The sequence below is a fragment of the Pocillopora damicornis genome, chromosome 7 (genome assembly GCF_964200805.1).
Source record: "Pocillopora damicornis chromosome 7, jaPocDami1.2, whole genome shotgun sequence".
Taxonomy (NCBI): Eukaryota; Metazoa; Cnidaria; class Anthozoa; order Scleractinia; family Pocilloporidae; genus Pocillopora; species Pocillopora damicornis.
This window is the reverse complement of record NC_142676.1, coordinates 12,732,868-12,753,991: the sequence shown is the minus strand read 5'-3', so window position 1 is coordinate 12,753,991 and position 21,124 is coordinate 12,732,868. Positions and strand designations below refer to the sequence as shown.

Sequence of the window (21,124 nt, the reverse complement as noted above, 5' to 3'; positions counted from 1 at the left end):
ATTCTGATGTCACTTCAGCTAATAAAGTTACTTCTTCAATCCGTTCTGTTCTAAATAGTATATTTAAAGCGAAGTCTTGTTGGCTCACCAGTGAAAACCTTCCACGTGGCCATCGTTTTTTTCTTTTACATCCATTGCGTTATTACACTGTGCGCAGCGAAGTGGATTGGCGAGAAGATTCCTGTTCTGTAGCTAATGCATAACATTCAATACAGGACCTTGCTCTAAGGCCGTATACTGACGTAAAGCCATGTTATACTCGTGTTGAAAGAATTCTGATAAAACACTTCTACTAATAGAAACAGCTCCAGCCTTGTTCTGGTTTGGTGAAACATATTTCACATTAATACGTATTAACGCCCTTGCACACCTCGGGAGTCATCACTGTGACGTGGCTAGCGTTCACTCGGAGGGGGTGGTGGAGTTTGTTTTCGTGTACGAAGTGCGATCGTTTGGGCATTAACGACTGCTAGGATGCTTAAATGTTTTCTTTCTTTTTTGGATCTACCAAGATGGACTTAAAATACAGATTGGTCAGTATGTATGTTCGTTATCATTTATTTTGAGTTGTTGAATATAGGTGTGATTGCACGTTGTCTCAACTTACATATTAGTAACAGATTTACACTGGATTTCGTTACCCATTTGCCGTATTATAAGCGAGTGTTTTGTTTTAGGGGTGTCCTCTATCCGCCTTTTCTATGATTGAAATCCGCTGCGTCAAGATTTGATTTATTTCACAGTTTCGTTGTTGATTCATGTAAACTTGAAGGTGAGAAAATTTTTTATGAATAGTTAGTTATTGATCAACCGATCGATAAAGGGCTTCAGTTTTCTTGTTCGGTGGGGTTCTTTTAATGATTCAGTAGGCGCGTACAGCTGCAGTTCTTACATTGTGTTTTCGTGCTTTGGTAGCATTCACTGTAAAGCTACATTATGAGCTACAGCAAACTTGCTGTTCAGAGGACCGTGGTGTTATTGGGAAAGAAGAGGACTGCTGTTCCTGTGGACGCAGAAATGAGTCGGCTTATAAATGTGAGGCAGGTGATGGACATTGCCTTTACAAAAAACCACACCGCTTCTCAGATAGGTGATCTTCTTTGCGGTGCTTTTCCTTCTTTAGTGGAAAAGACCTCGGTGGGTAAGTCTTGTTTCTCTTGTCGCTCGCTTCTTCTGAATGAGTTCGCTTCAAGGTGTAAGTTACTTCGGACTAATTCGCTATATGAAGTTTCTGTCGAGTTGATGATACCTACTGATAATTGTCCTACATTTCCCATACGACAAAAAATTGAATTCAGTTGATTTAAATTGTTCAAGTGGAATTGGACTCTACTTGTCCATCTTATTTCTAATGAACCTTCTAGTTCTACTGTTCAAATGAGCTTAGACTGAATATTTTTCACGTCGCTGGCACACAAACCAGAGAGCAACACAGGGCGGGAAGTTAAAAACTAGACTTACACCTAGGCATTCAACGCTTCTAGCCCGGCAAATACTTTTTAACTCTGGAGAATGCTTTACCATTTCGTCTGAAAGTTCCAATGTGAAAACATTGAAAGGATGCTGTCCACCGCTCAGCCCAGCGGGTGCCTTGTACGCTTTCGCAATGTATCGCAGTGAATCGATGCATCGGTGAACTCACAACAAATTTAGTCCCAAAACGTCATTTTGACCAAGTTTATAAATCTTTTTGTTTTCTCGCAAATTTCGTTTGGTTGTTTAAAAAACAGAAAAACTAAAAATCTGTCAACCTCTGAAAGTTATAATTTGGTGCCTCATTAACTTCGGTAGATAAAGCAAAAAAAAATTTGAGAGTAGAAGGCACGTGCGGGATTGATGAGACGTCGCTTTTTCTCGCACAATCACTTTTGGCTTGAGATTTAAACTCTAAAGATTTCATTTTTGGCTAACTTTCAATGTATTTCATGAAATTTGGAGATAATGTCCCCCAAAAAAGGTTCACTACCTTTGCTCAAAAGCTCTAGTTTGGAGCGTCAACGCACAATTGACTGAAACTCTTTTTGAGTTCAATGTATTGACCACTTTCCCAATGAAAAACGAACGTCAAATAAACTAATCTTGTCAACAGTGCAGGCGTTTAAAAGCTCCCTTTCTGCTTAATGATCAAAATTTTAAAAGTAAATTAAGTAACCCAAGTCATTAGTTTGTATGCTATTTCCGCCCATGCGCTAATTTCCCTTCTGTGATACCTTGAACGCCGGATGTACTCTGCTAAATAGGAGACGCGCTTACTCAGCTATTTCAATGCTTGCATACTCAATGAAAATAACCAGTCATTCTTAACTTGCTTTTTAATACTGTTATCATAAACTTTGATGAAGAGGTTGGAAGAGTGAAAACCAAACTTTTCCAGGAGGAAAAAAACAAATTTATCCACTCATTTGTTACCCTTCCAGATAAAATGTAACTTTCACACTGGTCTTTAAAGAATATTGGCCCCTATGATTACAGTATGTTCTAGTGTCTTTACCTTTCTCTGTAATTTCTGCAAGTGCCATGTTTAAGAAAATTTCCAGTAAAACGAGGGAAATCTATTCAAAATTACAATATAATGAATTGTTATGATTGGTGATACTAATACCTAATATTTCCTTACTCTAGGTTAGAGTTATTCGCATCATACTGTAGAGGGCATGCCATGTCAAAGGTTGCAACTGGCCTCCAAGATGGTGTGAAGCTACTGGAATTATTCGGAGGATCAAGGAAAAAGAAAAATTTCCTGTGGCTTCCAAATCCAGGTAGGTGACTTAACGTTTTATTACAAAAACTATTAGCTATTAATTTTATTGGTATGTCATCTTTACTATCATTGATTGCTGCACTAGCTTTATGGTGACAATCATTAACAGTACAATACATTAATAATGGTCAAATTCAATGTTCTAATGGGAAAACATTTAAATGTAGTTGGTGTCTTCGAGAGGACTTAAGCCCAGTGGGAGCTGTTTGTCAAAACCTCGGAAAAGGTACTGTTAATTGAAAGGGTAGATTGGATACACAGGATGCATGCTTCAACACAGGTTTTACAATAGTTTGCCAGGCTTCATTCTTTTTCAGGTAGTTCAGATTGTAAAGAGAGTGGGCCTTACTGCTTGCCCTGAAGGGCAAGCCATGATTAGCATGTACTAGCCCTCAAGTGATTTTTACCGGCCCAAAATTGTGTGATTTGAACGAATCTTGAAAAAATCTGCCCATCCATTGGGCAAGTGAGAGTAAGAATTCACTAGCCTAATCAGAAAATCCACTGTTCCTGGGCTATTATACATAACTTTCTTTGCACACTGTAGTTGTAGCGTTGGGTCAAAGTATTCATAAAGGAATTTAAGACCACTGAAGCTTATTGTCTTTCTTTCATGTGTACCACTTAACAAATTCAGTTGTGTTGGTTGTTTGCTTCCCTAGTGGCATTAGGGAGACTGGACAGGGTGGAGGAGGTACTTCTATGCGAGAGGGAACTTTGCCAAAACTATGCTGTGCTGGAGTCCCTACCTGTCTTCTTAAATCTCACCTTTGATGAGGCTTGTCTTGAATATTATAGCTCCACCACTCATGGAAGTCTGTGTCTAACTAGTGTGCTAAACATATGCGAAAAATGAAAGATATGTGTGGAAGGTTCTATGTTTTGCATGTGGCTACAGGAAAGTGCTACACCATAATTACAAAACCTAGTGTGCATGTTAGAGTTGCAAATAATGTGGTTATGGGGCTCCCTACCCTAAGCATACCAGGTATTTGAGTGAAACTACTCAAAGCTCTAAGTAATGCTTCAATTTCCCTTTCACTGAGGGAGAGAAAAGAAGAAATAAGACTTAAATTTTAGTGATATGGCTTTCAACAGGTTTCCATTAAGCTCTTATCCAATCAAAACACCCCAAAGAATACCCAAAAATAAATTGTCCAGCCCCAACCCCTTCCTCTGCATTCTTAATAGCATTTGCAACAAGGACCACTATCATTACAAAGAAATTTCAAATCAAACTCTCCTTCCAAACTCATTTCAATTCTGTTAAAGAACTGGAAAAGTAGATTTCTCTGAAAAAACCAAATCTTCCACAATTAAACGCTTCTCTTGCTTGCTTTTTTGCAGATATGCTACCAGGCAAAGAGAGATTTTAAAATGTTTACACTAATTATCATAAAACAGGGGGATAATTTTGATCCTGTGCGAAGGTTAACTGCTTGCTGTTTGTTGTTAAAATTAGGATCTTGTGCCTGTACGGCTACAGTGTAGTTATTAAGACAGCATCACCTTGAAGTTCAAATTTCATTGCCTAGTACTAGAAATTCCACTAAAGGTTAACGGATTCCTGGTCAGAAACAGAGAAAGGTCATATCAGCCATTTCCAGAAATCATAGCATTATGTTACTAAACATGACATGACACAACATTCCAACAATTAGAGTATGTACATGATTTACAATTTTCCAACTTATATCAAATTGCATACTCAGGTTATCAAAGTGAGGATAATTCCCATTTGTCAACAAATCCCTAAAAGTAATTAGTTTTGTTTCTATTTTTAGCTGTATGCAGAATTTGTAGCATGCTCCAAACATTATCAGTTGATCTGTACTACTGGATGGCATGTATGGAGAGTGCAAGTGGGAGAAGAGGTAAATAAATTATCCCAAAGCTGATTCTTGGTATAGATGGTGTACACTGAAGAGAATTAAGCAGTATAGCGATTCAAGAAGAAAGCCAGAAAATTCTCCGTTTAGTCAGCTTTCATCTGATCATTGTCTATATATTTACACACAAACATGATAAACGTATGACAGGTAAAAAAGGTTCCATTCAGTAATTATAGACCTTACAGATAATGGATGCCCTCTGCTGCACTCAGCTGCACATAACTACATTGTGTTTTACTAGAAAGTTGTCATCGTTAAAACATCTTAAAATTGGATACTATGGTAAATGCAATAAAATAGAACAATAATGATATACTGTAAAAAGAGTTGGTGTTGTTCATTGTGGCGAGTATACTATGTTTTGATATATTATCACAAACAACTTCACTCAAAGACTTACCATTCAAAGCTGATTAAAACATTTTTCTCTCAAGTTATTTATTGTTCAAGTAGTTTACATAAATTGCAGATGGATAGTACTATTTTATCATAGAGAGTTTAGTAAAATCTTTCTTTTTTCAGTGATATCAAAGTTTGGCCTAAATAGCCACAAGAGTCAGATTTTTTTCCTGGCACCAACCTCTGCCAGGCCAGTCCTGGTCGAACGTTTTTCAGGTAGGTTTTCATATTTTAGAATAAACTTCAACATACATTAATTACCATTTTCTGTAAACTGCACTTTTCAAACACACACAGTACTGCACTTACCCTTTCAATCATGCAATCACAATGAAAATGCAATATGCACTTGACAGAAGAATGAAAATGATACACAAGATATTGGCAAGGAAAAAGAGGAAACATCTTTTGCAGTAGTTGAGATTACCTCCCTTGCCAACACCAAAAGTTGCTTGTAGCACCTAACTTACTTTCAGAAAAAACATGCTACATGCACCACTTTTACAGTCCGGGTTTCAAAGTGTACCTAACTGAGGCAAATTGTTCTATATTTTTCTGTCAGCAATAAAAAGGAGGATCAAACCACTAAGATGGATATGAAGGTGAATAGTATAATATTACATATCTCTAAAATGTCTCTTACATATCCCTACAATATGTTGCGTTCCATTAAAGCCAATTCATAAAGTTTTGACGTTGATGAATGATAAAAGTATAAGTTTATGTCAACAGAAAAACCAGGCCAATGAACATAGAGAAGTATGTCCTGGAGTGTTCATCAAATATTTAATGTCATGCTGGTGTCTGGTGATGAGTAGGAGCAAAACTTTTATTTTTTGAAAACAATAATTTCCAATATTGTCTACATACTACAAGACTAACCAGGAGATAAAAGAAAGAAAAAATCTTTCAATAACATTAGGTAAAAAGTCTACATCACTATGAATAGAGAATATTGGAATCAAAATAACGACTCCATAGATAGCTCCAGCAATGCTTGTAAAGGTAACCTCTCAAAATCACTGGATAATTGCTGCAGTTATTTTCTGGCCGACAGACCTCTTTGGTGTTTTAATTCCCCCTTCTCTCTACTTGGAATGAAGTCAAGGAAGTTTAGCAGAACAAAACAGAAGAAATGTTTTTCCCTTTTAATTTCATAGTTAAGAGAGGTAAGGGGTCAGCAGGTACTGCCTGAGGACAAAGAGGGCATTACAATAATCCTACGGTGTTGCAGTACCCAACTGAAACGCAAATTCAAAGCAACTGCTCTTTTCCAGGTATTTACAGTAACTTGTGAATGAGTGGTTAATATGAATACATTAAAGATCAATTATTGGATTGATAAACACAATGTTTCCATCTCTCTCTTCTAAGGATTTATAACAATAAATTTTATTCAAGATATTTCATATATGTACATGGTCACTTACTTAGAAATATTAATCTCCTCTTTTCATTGATAAATATTTCCTGATCAGAGGAAACAAAACTGAATTATATTGATTTACAGTTTAACTGAATATTTGTAGTCCCCTCAATACATGACAAGAAAAAAGCTGCTCCAGACCCCTAATTCTAGTTTAAAAGGCAACCCACTTTCCAAATGAAAGGAGCACCCACCCACTGCATGCTATTTTGTATTTTTCCTAGTTACAATTCGCATTAAAGACATTTTTGAAAGAAATTTCTCTCTTAACAGGAGGTGTATGACTGGGCAGGGTCACAACGGAATGTGCCCCTAAATTTTACCCTTCAGAGACAAAAGCACGTGGTTAAACACCAAGATCCCCTTCTGGACAAGGAGGTGCTAGATATCTGCGAGAGGTTACGTACATAAAGTTGTATCTATTATACTGATTTTTTTTCTTACACAACAAGAGTCCCAGTCGGGTTCAAATTTTCCCCTCTTTGTTACTGAAATAACATCGTAAGACAATAAAATATTATTGCAGCCGCCAAAACCTTTAAGAAAAACAAATAAACCCGTTAATTTAATTAAGTTGTTTACTTTTACTTCAGTTAAAACAACGTACCTTGTCTTTTTCGCTTTATCAGAGTAAAGAATTCCGAAATTCTTGATTAGTGCTAGGCGATCTTACACCTCTTTCCACGGTACAGAATCGTCATGACGCTATTTATCAAACGTTTCAAAGGCCATTAGCGTCCATAAAGACACGACAAAACCCCAGTAATAGCCACTACTGTTATTCTAGCTGTGAAAAGCTTAAACTAGTTATCTTTCATCTTCTTGGTCATGTCTACGGCACAACGCATATTTTAATTTATGTATTCCACACATTATGTAACATGGCTCGACAACTTCGAGATGCTTTGCAACTTCACGAGAAAATAAGAAAATTTGGGCATGAGCAATCTTAGGAAACAAACGTTTTTCTCAGGAATAATATATATTCTCCGCAATTTCAATTACAGTATACGATATTCTATTAGTGCCTATACTTCAAATGGTGTTTTGCTAGATGGTTTAATAGACGAAACAATAATTTCAGCGGTAAGATATCAATTACATCTTCACAAATCTATCTAGGATCCAGAGGAAGCCATGGCTCTCCTAGATGACCAGGTAGGGAACATTTTTTGGTTTTACACTGTGTTCTCAATCAAGGGCTTAGTTTGGAATTTATTATTGATTACATGCTGGAACAAGATAAACATTACCTGACTGCATTTAAATACATCCTCACAATTAAAATTGATTCGTCATTTTCTCCTGGAAAGGGAAATCTTGCAAATCCAACAACTTAGGCAGACAAACAAAACCTTACACTTGACAAATGACTGTTATTTCTCTCCTAAACCACAACACACTCAAGGGAGACTGACAAGGCCGGTTTCCTGACCAGGAATAATGCCTTACTGCCACGACACTTGGGGGAGAGGGACAAGACTATTCTCCTGACCAGGGACAAGGCCTTAGTGCCGTGACACTTGAGGGAGACTGACAAGACCGTTCTTCTCCTGACCAGGGACGAGGCCTCAGTGCCGCGACACTTGGGGGAGATGGACAAGACTGTTCTCCTGACCAGGGACAAGGCCTTAGTGCCGCGACACTTGGGGGAGACCGACAAGACTGTTCTTCTCCTGACCAGGGACGAGGCCTCAGTGCCGCGACACTTGGGGGAGACTGACAAGACTGTCCTCCTGACCAGGGACGAGGCTTTAGTGCAGTGACACTTGGGGGGGATGGACAATACTGTTCTCCTGACCAGGGACAAGGCCTCAGTGCCACAACACTTGGGAGAGATGGACAAGACTGTTCTCCTGACCAGGGACCAGGCCTTAGTGCCGTGACACTTGGGGGAGATGGACAATACTGTTCTCCTGACCAGGGACGAGGCCTTAGTGCCACGACACTTGGGGGAGACTGCCAAGACCGTTCTTCTCCTGACCAGGGATGAGGCCTTAGTGCCGCGACACATTGGGGAGACTGACAAGACCGTTCTTCTCCTGACCAGGGTCGAGGCCCTAGTGCCGCGACACTTGGGGGAGATGGACAAGACTGTTCTCCTGACCAGGGATGAGGCCTTAGTGCCGCGACACTTAGGGGAGACTGACAAGACTGTTCTCCTGACCAGGGACGAGGCCTTAGTGCCGCAACACTTGGGGGAGATGGACAAGACTGTTCTCTTGATCAGGGATGAGGCCTTAGTGCCGCAACACCTGGGGGAGACTGACAAGACCATTCTTCTCCTAAACAGGGACAAGGCCTTAGTGCCACAACACTTGGGGCAGACTGACAAAGACTGTTTCACTCCTGACCAGGGAAGAAGCTCTTGAGGAGCCTCAACACCTGATAAGATTGGCAAGAATGTTCCCCCTTCTGGTGAATGAATAGGCTCTTGTAGAGACAAGACAATCAGAGAGTTTGCCCAGACTTTTCCAGGGAAAAGGCTCACAGGGAAATTCTCTTTTAGTTATTGAATTTCATTAATTCCTTCAACGCAATTATTATTAAGTGCTCCCAGAGATACTTGAATGAGCTGCATGGTAGGTATGAAAATTTAAGAAGAAAGGGATTTATTAAGTATGTTTGTTTTGAGTGGCAGGGAATTTCCCTAGAGTAATTTTGATACACCATTCCGTATGGAAGATGACACATTGGCATTGACTTGCGTAACCATGATATAAAAACTAACAATAACATTAACATTAACATGCAAGAAAATGCAAATGGGATCTACTATAGTGGAAATGTTTGAGGGAGGTATGCTGTACAGATGAATTTGCTTATAAGCTGAATTATTCATCACCATGTTATCCATTTTGTGCAGCATACTTCCCTTCCCTTCATTTCTTTCCAGGTTTGCTTCAAGGGAAATGTGCGACTAGGCAAACAGGAAATCCTGCAAACGACAGTCGAGGGTAAGAATTGTCTTTATGAGGTTTATGGTAGGTTTTCTAGCAAAACTTGTGAACAAAATTATTATCTTAGAAGACTTAAAATGCTCTTTATTGCATCACCTCAATAATGAGGTGGTGGTAAAATCCATTACCAATGCCTGATGTTGATTGTTAAAGGGATTAAACCATCATCACTTTTACTGACAGATGAAGACCACCAAGACCATTATAAAAAGGAAAGAAGAATGGAAAAAAGAAGAAAAAAGGAAAGGAAAGAGAAAAGGGAAAAGAAGAAGCAAAAGAGCGAAGAGAAAAAAGAGGCAAGAGTAGATAAAGATGGAGAATGTAGAAGAGAAGATGCCAGCATGGAAGGTGAGGAAGGAGAAAAGGTAGAAAAAGAAGAAATAAAGGAAATCAATGCCAAAGGGAAAAAGAAAAAAAGGGAAAAAAGAACTGGCTGCCAAAGGAAGAAGTTGAAGAAGTAGTCAGATGTTGGATAATCTAAGGATATTATGGGGAGAAGTTACTTGCTAATCACTTATAGAAGTTAAAGGGTGAAAAAAATTAAAGCAAGTTTTTAACCCTTTAACTCCCGGTGGCGATTCACATAAAACTTCTACAATATTAATACAATAATAATACAATATCAACCAGATAAGTGAAGAGACCAAAGAAGAATATCAATTTTGGGTTAATTAGTTGATCAATACTAAATTCTCTGACCTAACATCATAAGAATTGTATAGTTGATAGTAAGGAGAATTAAAAATTCAATTTGGGAGTGAAAGGGTTAATCACTTCTAGGAGTCAAAGGGTGAAAAAATTAATGCAAGTTTTTAAACTAGTTTGTTGTTTAGTTATGTTAATGTTTGTTATTCATTAAGTATTTAGTGGTTATGATTACTCACTAAGTAATCATGCATGTTTATAAATTTTGATCAAAGAAAAATATTAATTATTGTTGTTGTGCTGTATCACATTCAACAGATGTAGAGCAGTTGTTAATTAAAAGTTAACTCCCAATCTTTTGAAACTGTTTCTTAATTGTCCCCTCAAGCTGCTACACAATTCCTTGTAGATAGCTTATGCAAATTGGGTATTAGATCAAGATGACAATTTCTACCTGATAAACATGAGTATTCTCATTACCTATTTGTTGGATAATGTAAGGATATTCTGGGGAGAAGTTTCTTGTTTATCACTTCAAGGGGTTAAAGGGTTAAAAAATTAATGCAAGTGTTTAAAATAGTTTGTATTCTAATTGTGTTAATGTTTTTTTATCCATTAAGTATTAAGTGGTTATGATTAATCAGCTGGTAATCATGCGTATTTATCAATTATGAATTTTAATAAATTTTGCAAATGGCATGTGCACTTTACAATGGCATGTAAATTTTAAATATGTGGTAGAAAGGGAACGTCAAGGGAGGAGAGCATTTGTTAGATACTAACATACACCTGTTTCAACAATAAAATGATTGTTCCATCCCTTACCATATATCTTTTAAATATTCTGGATTGTTCTCATATTAACGGGGGAGGGGTTGAGGGGAAGAGAGGTTAAGACCCAAAAAAGTTGCGTCATCATGTGGTCACGAAGTTTCGCAATTTTCGGTAGTTTAGCAGCCACGAAATAAGAAAGAACAGAGAGCCCATTTATGATACAAAAGTGTGAGAAAGCGTTCTTACCTAGTTCCTGCATTACAATGAGCTCAATAACGGTGTCATAGGAAAACTGATACCGAATAGTTAACATTTCAATTTTTACATTCGCCTACTTCCCGAGATTTTTTATAGTGGCAGCGAACTCAAATTTTTGATTAAGTCCGTTAATCCCAAACCTCATTAACCAGTCGCGTCTTTGAGCTTCTGCAATAAAGTGAAGATGCGCTGCTCCTTGGATACCAGCCGCTCGGTCACTCCTCCGTGGAACAAGACTCGACCCACTCTAGCGATTGGGCTCTTTAAAACTTCGTGAAAACCCCCTTTTTTTTTCGTCTCACTCAAATGTTTGCTTAAGTCCGTTAATCACTTAAGTAACTTGTAAAAATGAACAATGTGAATCTTACGTGTAAATCTGGTGGTTAGAGTTTAACATTAAAAATTTGGTTGTTGCAAGCTTTAATTCCATGTATAATGTAAAAATTTTAGATCTAGATGTCTAAAAAGCTGGTGGTTGCAAGCTTAAGGACTAGGACCGCAAGAACCGTTCCAAGTGCTGACTTCTTAATCTGCGTTTAAAACCTAGATTGAGTAACAAAGTTTAAAAGAATCGTCCAACTGGTTGCATGAGGAAACCATTCAATAATTAATTGTTCTCTGTCCAAATGCTGTTTTAAAAAGTAGGATGTTTAGAGGGCGAGAGCTATGATTTGTCCTGCGAGATATATCTCCTCTGTTTTCAAATAGTCTGGTGCATATGCAGTCATGCAATTTTAATCGGAACAACAAATTTTTCAACATCTCTTGGAGAGAAATACACATCTCTCTTCTCTCTTCAACGTCGCTTAAAGTCTTCTAAAATGCCAAAAAATAGTTATTAAAGCGGCCGACAAAGCCGGCGCTGTGGTCGTTTAGCGGGCCGGCCTCAACAAAAGAGAAGCGTCAACTTTTTGAAACCTATTTTTATGCTAAACTTTAAAAAAATCTCACCTACAGAGAACAAAAACTGTCCAAAGCACTGTGAACGGCCTTCTAGCAAAACAAAAACTGCCACAAATTTAATCATCACAAATCTTCAAACAGTGCGCATTTCTTTTTTTCTTTTAACCTAAAAATCACAAACCCAACAACCCTGGTCGACCCATCGTTTAAGCCTGCAGTTGCCCCACCAAACAGATCTCTACCTATTTATACTCTCGGAAAAGAGAAATCACATAGAGACATATCAGTCTGGCTTAAGAGATGTAACCTTTTTTTAACTGAATGTAAAGCTTTGTCTCTGAGTAGATCTATAGGCTTCCTAATCATGAAAAACAAACTGGAGATCATGTCCTGGCTAGCTTTGAAACAGGAAAAACCAAATTTTTTTTTTAATTTTTCTCTTCACCATAGTTTTTAATATTATCTCTTCCCCTTGATGGTCTTATATCGAGCATGATCTGCGCTTCCCCCTCCCCCTGCCAATCGAGCTCGGTTGCCTGGGAACAAATATTATTCAGCTCGGTCGGACGCGAGCTCGATTTGATTCAAGCGCAATTACCAAATCGAGCTCGATTTGATTTGAGCTCGATTACAAAGGTTGTGACTCGAGCTCGGGTGGACTTTCGAGCTCGAGTCACTTATGTCGAGCTCGGTTGCTCAGGATCCTTCTAGTCGAGTTGTGACTCAAGCTCGGATAGGCTTTCGAGCTCGAGTCACCTATTTCGAGCTCGGTTGCCCAGGGACAAATATTGATCCAAACAAATATTGATCCGGCTTTCGAACTCGAGTCACTTATGTCGAGCTCGGTTGCTCAGGATCCTTCTAGTCGAGTTGTGACTCGAGCTCGGATAGACTTTCGAGCTTGAGTCACCAATTTCGAGCTCGGTTGCCCAGAAACAAATATTGATCCGCAATTTCTTTTGCATTTCCTTGTTACGTAGACCACAGAAGAGACGATCACGCAAAGCTTCGTTTAGATGTGCACCAAACCGACACGTGGAGGCCAGATGTCTTAAGCTGGTAACGAATGTCGAAACGCTCTCACCTTCACGTTGGATGCAATTGTGAAATCTGTTGCTCGGCTATGACCAATTTCTGCGGTGCAAAATGGTTCTTGAGGATAGTCGAAAACTGTGTGTACGTTTTCGCCGAAGGCGCTGTCGGGGAACACAGGTTCGAAAGGACGTCGTAAGGTTTGGCTCCGATGACAGAAATTAAAATGGCCCTTCGCTTGTGGGAGTCGCCAGAATCGGCAGGAACACTGTTTGCTTCGAAGTACTGTTCCAATCGCTCCAGGTAGCAATTAATACTCGTGGAAGCCGGGTTGAATTCTTCTATTTTGCCTAAGCTCGGCATAATCCTATCCTCGTCACCAGATATGTTATGTTCTCGTGGGAAGGCGAAGGGAAATTATTAAGACAACACAAGATGGCGGACTTTCACACTGACTGTATTGTCAGATAGGCACATGTTACATACCAGTAACCGCTGGTACCGCAGGCTCGCTATAGAAATTACTCAACACTATAACACTGTGAACCATCACGACTGCAACATCTTCCTGAATTCAAACTCTGCTAAGCTAGATACAACTAATACAAGTCATTTGATTTTTTTGAGCTCATTCTCATCCCCAAAGCCCTTTTTGCTTCTCTTTGCCGGTGCCAGCAAAGAGCAGCGAAAAGTACAACATCTCATTATTTTGAGGTATAACCAAAATAATTTTCAACAGAAGCACCCAAGCAGGTTCCAGGTTCATCTTTATTTTTAAAGAGACGAGAGGAAAGGCCAAGACAGGCAACTGAATGAAGCCGCAGTTTTCTATAATAATTTGGATTATTCAGCCACTGGCACAATGAATATAAAAGAAAACATGTCTGCAAACCTAAGGGAACAAAGAAAGTGTGAGGTCACACCTTTTTACGTTTGAGTGACTCAGTTAACGTTTATAAATAAATAAATAAATATATAAAGGGAGGTGGCAAGTGGGCAGACTAATTAAGGGTATTTTTCTAAAGTTCAACAATAGCATAAAAAGGCTTGCAAACCTAAGCTGGAGTCAGAAATTGTTTTCTACATTTTGCAACTGAACACAACGCTAAGTATGAGTAAGTTTTACGAAGTATCCAAAGTACTCGAGAAGCACACAGATGCCCATAATCATGTTCAGCTTCTTATTCGCTGACTTAGGAAGAAGACTTTGCTCCTGTTGTATTTTTTTTTGCTTTTGTTTAATTTAACTTTTTTTTAAATGAATGAAGTCGTTTAAGACTGAATCAAATTAATAGATTTAGAAAGCCATGCCAAATTCAAGTTAATTGTGATTTTATTTCGAAGCAAGAGCATGACTCTCTTGTCTTAGTTTTTCACCAGTGCTGATAAAAATTTTCAAACATAAAAAAGTGCATACCTGAGCTATTCTCAATTTTTTTTTCATCTGACTTCAATTCACAAAATAGTTTTCAATCACGGTAAAAATGACAATAACAACAAATAACACTGAACAATACAGTAGGTAAGCATCGTGATATTTCATTTTGATAAACTTCAACATGAAGCAAGTTTAATGTATTGATGAATTGATTCATGATGAAATTAACAGTGTCTCATTCTTAGAGTTTTAAAGAAATGTATCAAAGAAGAGCCCTTTCACTGTTTTAAGCCTTGTTCAGTTACAAGTGCACTGAGCCCTAAATCTTTGATCCGGCACTTGCCAGTGATCGTGTTTCCTTTCGGGAATTCAGCATAAATGAAGTGGTAAATTTTCCCAAAATACACGGAATAAACCAAAAGAAGGGACCAGGTTATCCTGGAAATGAGTTCTGAAATAATTCCTGAAATAATTCCTGAAATAACTCCAAACAGCATTTTCTCGTTTATAAGCGCAAAATTTATGCAAATCCCAGGCATTTTGATTACAACGGGAAAACTAGCAAAATTATGTCCTGAACTTGTTGGGGAGAACAGTAATGCTAACATCAGAAGTCGAAATAGAGTTGTGTCCAGACTATCCGTGCACTTTCCCGTTCTGAAATGACATTCCCTCCTCTTGCTAAATCACTCTAATTACACAGAAGGGTGGAGGTGCGTGCAGGGAATTTCAAAAACGACCTCTATAGAATTATAAAAGGTATCCGAGTCTTATCTGTGTGAGACTGGCAACAATTGATGTCTACCCATAAAAAGTACCAATTCAAAAGCAAAAAATTGAAAAATACTAAAAGTAAAAATTCTTTGATCAATGTGCCCTTGAGGCTCAAGTCAGATCATTAAAATCGTCCTAGTAATGCTTATTTCAGGTGTTATATTGAATGAAAAACACCCTAAAATGTACCAGCTAGGTCTCTGGTTTTCTTTACCCCTAAAAGATACCACAAGCATTCTTAAGTGATTTGCCCCAGTCGCCCTCCACCTCAAAAATCTAATGTTCCATCCCTAAGATGTCTTTTACATAACTCCACAATGAGTTTTGTTCTGAAACAAAAAGAATTTCATACCGCGTTTACATGCCAGATAATTAAGCCTGTAAAAAACAGTTATTTATTTCCTGTTTCTGTCTTTTTCTATGCTTCCCTCGCTCCTAAAGCGGATTCATACAGATATAAGAGTCGTACCGCATTTATATTAAACAGGTACAAGAATGAGTGTTTCGTTCTGACACGAAAACCCCAATAAACTCATGCAGAAATGACTTGTTTCGAATAAACCTTACTCTGGTATCATGTGACAACCGCTATGACCTTGTTCTTGAACAAAACTCATTCCAATATCATGTAAAAGGACCCTAACAGTTTTTATTCCCAAAGCATCATGCTTTGCTCTCATGTCTAAATACTATAAATTTCAATAGCGTTGAAGCAACAACCCACTTTTAATTGCTTCGCTGCCACTGAAATAATGATAGTGACCACAAAAGGGATATATTCTAATATTTTCAACACACAAAAAAAATCTTTATACAGGGTAAATATGGAAAATATTCATTTGTGTCAGTATAAATTATTGTGTAACTAGCTTATGATGTAAATGGGGGAGGGGAAAACACAACGTAAAACCTGGGTTCCTGTCAAAAAGTAATACCCACTCGTTATAAAATAATTGAAACAGCTAATTAAATCATAAATAAACAAGGTAAGAGTGTTATGTTAGACTTTTTTACAAATTGTAGTGATTTATGCCAGTAAACGGACTTGAGTTCGTCTCAAGGTAAAACAACACAAATACACAAGGAAATTTTTACAGCAACTTTTTGACCATCCTTTCGTCTTTCAAAAGCTTGAAGCTCAGTAGATTCTGTCATATTGGTCATTGTTAAAACTGTCTTTGTTTTGATGTTAGTGTTCAACATAGGAAAGGTATGTCGCACAAAAATATTCATCAGAAAATAAATATTTCTTTGCCAGCTCTAGTAATGACAGAGGATTAAGTTTAGGTGATAAAATAAAAGATTATGTCGACAGAAATAACAGAGGTCAAGTTTATTCTTTACATGAGGTCACACAACTTGGGAAATATTCACAGAGAAAATTTCCATATTCGAGTGGTCGAACGAAAAAAAATCATTTCTCGAAAACGAAAATATATTTTCACAAAAAAACTACACCACAATTATAAGGACATACTGGGCTACAGAATGTGAAAGTAGAAGTGAAATCGAATTTTGGGCGACTTGCCACAATGTTTCAAATTTGTGTGGTGGATGCTGACATCCTCTCTTAAGTATTTGGTCAAGAATCATAACCCCATACATTAATTATGCATTCATGTTCAATAAAAGCAGTAGCGATAACAATAGCATATCTTAAGACTACGGCTTTGTATAAAAGTGGTATGGGGTTCTATGGAATTCTTTCCAGTATCTCAGAGTCCACAACACAACGATACCTCTGGAGGCAAATTTTGCTGCCACTATCAAGTCCCATCTAAGGTCGCAAAACGGAAAACACATTATCAACACCTTCCTCAAGACAGCGCAACGGCGATGATGAACAACATCAAGAGAAATGTAGATTTTTTTAAAATCAATTCTACAATCCAATTGATATTGTTGTATGAAAAAAAATTACTTCACGCTAACAAAGATCAAATCAATGTCATAAGCCAATTTACTCTCAATATGTTGAAGAAAAAGATTCCTCTACCCCCCACCGATCGTGGCCAAACTTGAGCTGCAGGCATGAGAGTTGGTCCCTTTAAACGCAGATCTTCCCATTTTTAAATCCTCTCTTACCTGAATTTTCTCATTCCAAAATCTCGACAAATGTGAGACCCCATTCAATCCAGTCGAGAAAATGCGACCCCATCCAGTTGCACATCCATGTTAACTTTACTAGGAAGTAGCCCCTACCACCCCCACCCCCTTTCCCATGGGTTGTTTGGGTGCCACTATAGAGCTGTATTTTCGTCTGGATCACTTTTATTGTTCTGAAATGGAACTCAAGCATTCATGACAAACGAAAACCAGGTCGAATGATCTGGACGAAAATGATCGTTTTTCAGCGTGCAGGGCAAGGTACGCAAAAGTTAATGCCAGTTCCCAAACGCTGACGCGTCCTCAGTAGAGTAAAGCGAGAGGTGCCCGTGGGGTAAGGCAGAAATAAAAGAGAAAAGGAAAATTTCCCCGCTCTCTCTCCCTCCTTCTTATCATCCCCTTTCGTCGTGGTTGTGCCAGTCTCTCGCAACTCTGTGGCCGTGTTTTAAAATGAAGAGATAACTTGGGCCGAGTAAGCATTAAAGCATGTTTGTTGTAATTATGAGAAGTGGCCAAATGCAAAAACTCTTTAAAGAAACAGCCCCAGTTGCTTGCCAATCAAAAAGGAAGTGGCTTTTGGCGTGGTATGAACAATGCCTTCTGTCATTGTTTGAAGACATGAGTGACGACGAAGGTTGTGTCACCGTAGATGACGTGGATGCGGGTATAAAGATCCAATTTGAATATAATGAAGACGACAACAGTGATGACTCGCCAGACTGTGCAACGTGGTTTGGCCAGTGTGTGCAGTGGATTCACAAGCACGTCCTACAAAAATTACTGAGACTATGGAGACGTTTATGATGGTAAAAGCCAATGAGTTTAGAGCTTTAGTAGACTATTACAAGAGAAAAATCACCGAAAGCAGTCTGCTAGACAAGGCAGCGCACATGGCTACAGAAGCACACCTGTTGGTAGAAGATGAGACAACCCCTTCAGCTTTGAAAGAACCCGTGGTCAAAGAATTAATGATGACAGGGCGCGATCTTCCCTTCTCCTTGTTCTTGTTCTTCTTCTTGTTCTTGTTCTTGTTCTTCTTCTTGTTCTTGTTCTTGTTCTTTTTCTTGTTCTTGTTCTTGTCCTTGTCCTTGTCCTTCTCCTTGTCCTTGTTCTTGTTCTTGTTCTTGTTCTCGTTCTTGTTCTTGTTCTTGTTCTTGTTCTTTTTCCTGTTCTTGTTCTTGTTCTTTTTCTTGTTCTTGTTCTTGTTCTTGTTCTTGTTCTTGTTCTTGCTCTTGTTCTTGTTCTTGTTCTTGTTCTTGTTCTTTTTCTTGTTGTTCTTGTTCTTCTTCTTCTTGTTCTTGTTCTTGTTCTTGTACTTGTTCTTGTTCTTATTCTTTTTCTTGTTCTTGTTCTTCTTCTTCGACCATATCACAAGGAAAGCACCGGTTCTCGTCCGAACACCGAAGTTAAACCTTGTCGGGCGGGATTAGTACTTGGCTGGGTGACCACCTCCGAATACCCCGTGTCGTAGGCTTACGATTGTATTGCTTTGTATCTCTGCAAGTCAAGCTCCGCGTTTCGGTTCCTGGGTTTTTTTTTCTTCCTGTTGCTGCTGCCGCTGTTCTTGTTCCTGTTCTTGTTCTTGTTCTTGTTCTTGTTCTTGTTCTTGTTCTTGTTCTTCTTTTTCTTGTTCTTCTTCTTCTTCTTGTTCTTCTTCTTCTCGTTCTTCTTCTTGTTCTTCTTCTTGTTCTTCTTGTTCTTCTTGTTCTTCTTCTTGTTCTTCTTCTTCTTCTTCTTGTTTTCTTTTCTTTTGCCTTATCCTGTTGCACAGTTTCCCACCTTACACCATTTCAAATCGAGTCTCGTGGGCGAGTGAGGAAACAATACAAACAGAGGGGAAAAAACAGCACCATTGCCGAGAAATCGGTGAGCTAGAGGTGATAACTCCGAGCCGATCTTCCCTTCAGCGCGTGCGATGAACAGTTTGTGATGTCAACTCTACTTCTGTGACATCAGATCATTCGAGTGATCGAGCGAAGAAGGCAAAGGAAGAAGCGCGCTGTTTTGAAAGCACTTTGAAAGCCTAAGGCACGCCAAAACACTCGTACACTTCAAAAAAAATGGCAAGCGAAAAAATGACACAGTTTTATTGGATTGAATTGTTACGGTAATGAGAGATCCCTTCTTGCACGGAATTCTGGGTAAGTTTAGGTGAAATTGTGCGGGAAAGTAGTGGGTCTCTCAATTGAATTTTTTTTTTTAAGTCTCCACACAGGAAAGAATTTAGTACCAAACTTTGTTTAAGTCGTTTCTTTTTCGGCAGAAACCCATTTAAATAGGGATCCTAACCTGCGGGAGACTTCACGGTTTGCAAAGCTGGACCGAAATGTTTTACAGCGTTCTATTTGCTCTAGGCAGGCTAAATCGCTCAATTTGGACCCCGTATCCTTGCCTACGACCATATCACAAGGAAAGCATCGGTTCTCGTCCGAACACCGAAGTTAAACCTTGTCGGGCGGGATTAGTACTTGGCTGGGTGACCACCTGGGAATACCCCGTGTCGTAGGCTTACGATTTTATTGCTTTTTATCTCTGCGAGTCAAGCTCCGCGTTTCGGTTCCTGGGTTTTCTTTTCTTGCTGTTGCTGCTGCCGCTGTTCTTGTTCTTGTTCTCGTTCTTGTTCTTCTTCTTGTTCTTGTTCTTGTTCTTGTTCTTCTTGTTCTTGTTCTTGTTCTTGTTCTTCTTCTTTTTCTTCTTCTTGTTCTTGTTCTTCTTCTTCTTCTTCTTCTTCTTCTTTTTCTTCTTCTTCTTCTTCTTCTTCTTGTTTTCTTTTCTTTTGCCTTATCCAGTTGCACAGTTTCCCACCTTACACCAGTTCAAATCGAGTCCCGTGGGCGAGTGAGGAAACAATACAAAGAGAGGGGAAAAAACAGCACCATTGCCGAGAAATCGGTGACCTAGAGGTGATAACTCCGAGCCGATCTTCCCTTCAGCGCGTGCGATGAACAGTTTGTGATGTCAACTCTACTTCTGTGACATCAGATCATTCGAGTGATCGAGCGAAGAAGGAAAAGGAAGAAGCGCGCTGTTTTGAAAGCACTTTGAAAGCCTAAGGCACGCCAAAACACTCGTACACTTCAAAAAAAATGGCAAGGGAAAAAATGACACAGTTTTATTGGATTGAATTGTTACGGTAATGAGAGATCCCTTCTTGCACGGAATTCTGGGTAAGTTTAGGTGAAATTGTGCGGGAAAGTAGTGGGTCTCTCAATTGAATTTTTTTTTTTTAAGTCTCCACACAGGAAAGAATTTAGTACCAAACTTTGTTTAAGTCGTTTCTTTTTCGGCAGAAACCCATTTAAATAGGGATCCTAACCTGCGGGAGACTTCACGGTTTGCAAAGCTGGACCGAAATGTTTTACAGCGTTCTATTTGCTCTAGGCAGGCTAAATCGCTCAATTTGGACCCCGTATCCTTGCCTACGACCATATCACAAGGAAAGCACCGGTTCTCGTCCGAACACCGAAGTTAAACCTTGTCGGGCGGGATTAGTACTTGGCTGGGTGACCACCTGGGAATACCCCGTGTCGTAGGCTTACGATTTTATTGCTTTTTATCTCTGCGAGTCAAGCTCCGCGTTTCGGTTCCTGGGTTTTCTTTTCTTGCTGTTGCTGCTGCCGCTGTTCTTGTTCTTGTTCTTGTTCTTGTTCTTGTTCTTGTTCTTCTTCTTCTTGTTCTAAGCTCGGTTATTTGAGCTAAAAGCGTCCATTTAAGCCAGACTAGACTTAATGATGTCTTAGGCACTTTGCAAACAGTGGCGATGTCCAATATGTCGAAATGGTGCGAAAGGCGCTATTTCTTCCTTTTGCCAAGAAC

The 21,124-nt window shown here is 38.9% G+C and overlaps 1 protein-coding gene, 2 non-coding genes and 3 pseudogenes across 5 annotated transcripts in view; 5 read left to right on the top strand and 1 right to left on the bottom strand.

Moving 5' to 3' along the window:
* The window catches only part of LOC149042637 (uncharacterized), a 4,292-nt pseudogene extending 3,827 nt beyond the window's left edge, over window positions 1-465 (bottom strand). Inside the window, exon 1 of the transcript XR_016188523.1 lies at window positions 1-465. This exon is cut by the window's left edge and continues 2,097 nt beyond it. The product of XR_016188523.1 is annotated as an uncharacterized LOC149042637 (transcript).
* Window positions 466-644: 179 nt separating this feature from the next.
* Window positions 645-12,016, top strand: LOC149042635 (uncharacterized). 2 transcript variants are annotated; one of them, XM_089212685.1, is made up of 12 exons: window positions 645-772; window positions 2,623-2,759; window positions 2,929-2,987; window positions 3,424-4,191; window positions 4,556-4,635; window positions 5,176-5,268; window positions 5,615-5,654; window positions 6,213-6,329; window positions 6,752-6,877; window positions 7,601-7,636; window positions 9,375-9,462; window positions 9,622-12,016. In XM_089212685.1, exons 7-12 carry the CDS (start codon window positions 5,643-5,645, stop codon window positions 9,897-9,899), a joined length of 657 nt encoding a protein of 218 aa, XP_089068811.1. In that variant the 5' UTR covers window positions 645-772; window positions 2,623-2,759; window positions 2,929-2,987; window positions 3,424-4,191; window positions 4,556-4,635; window positions 5,176-5,268; window positions 5,615-5,642; the 3' UTR covers window positions 9,900-12,016. The 2 variants fall into 2 exon arrangements, with proteins under 2 accessions (XP_089068811.1, XP_089068812.1); XM_089212686.1 differs by having other exon boundaries at window positions 3,424-4,635; window positions 9,375-9,435.
* On the top strand, window positions 7,708-9,515 carry LOC149042636 (uncharacterized; annotated as a pseudogene).
* Window positions 12,017-18,663: 6,647 nt separating the features above from the next.
* On the top strand, window positions 18,664-18,782 carry LOC149042634 (5S ribosomal RNA; annotated as a pseudogene).
* Window positions 18,783-19,698: 916 nt separating this feature from the next.
* LOC149042633 (5S ribosomal RNA) lies at window positions 19,699-19,817 on the top strand. The gene has a single exon (XR_016188888.1). It is a non-coding gene; the product is annotated as a 5S ribosomal RNA (ribosomal RNA).
* Window positions 19,818-20,725: 908 nt separating this feature from the next.
* On the top strand, window positions 20,726-20,844 carry LOC149042632 (5S ribosomal RNA). The gene has a single exon (XR_016188887.1). It is a non-coding gene; the product is annotated as a 5S ribosomal RNA (ribosomal RNA).
* Window positions 20,845-21,124: the final 280 nt, after the last annotated feature.

What these genes read in the sequence shown, in the direction of transcription:
- LOC149042635 (XM_089212685.1), top strand. An exon ending in TGGCTCTCCTAGATGACCAG is followed by an intron (nt 7,637 to 9,374) that starts GTAGGGAACATT and finishes ATTTCTTTCCAG; the next exon opens with GTTTGCTTCAAGGGAAATGT. An exon ending in TTGTCTTTATGAGGTTTATG is followed by an intron (nt 9,463 to 9,621) that starts GTAGGTTTTCTA and finishes TTTTACTGACAG; the next exon opens with ATGAAGACCACCAAGACCAT.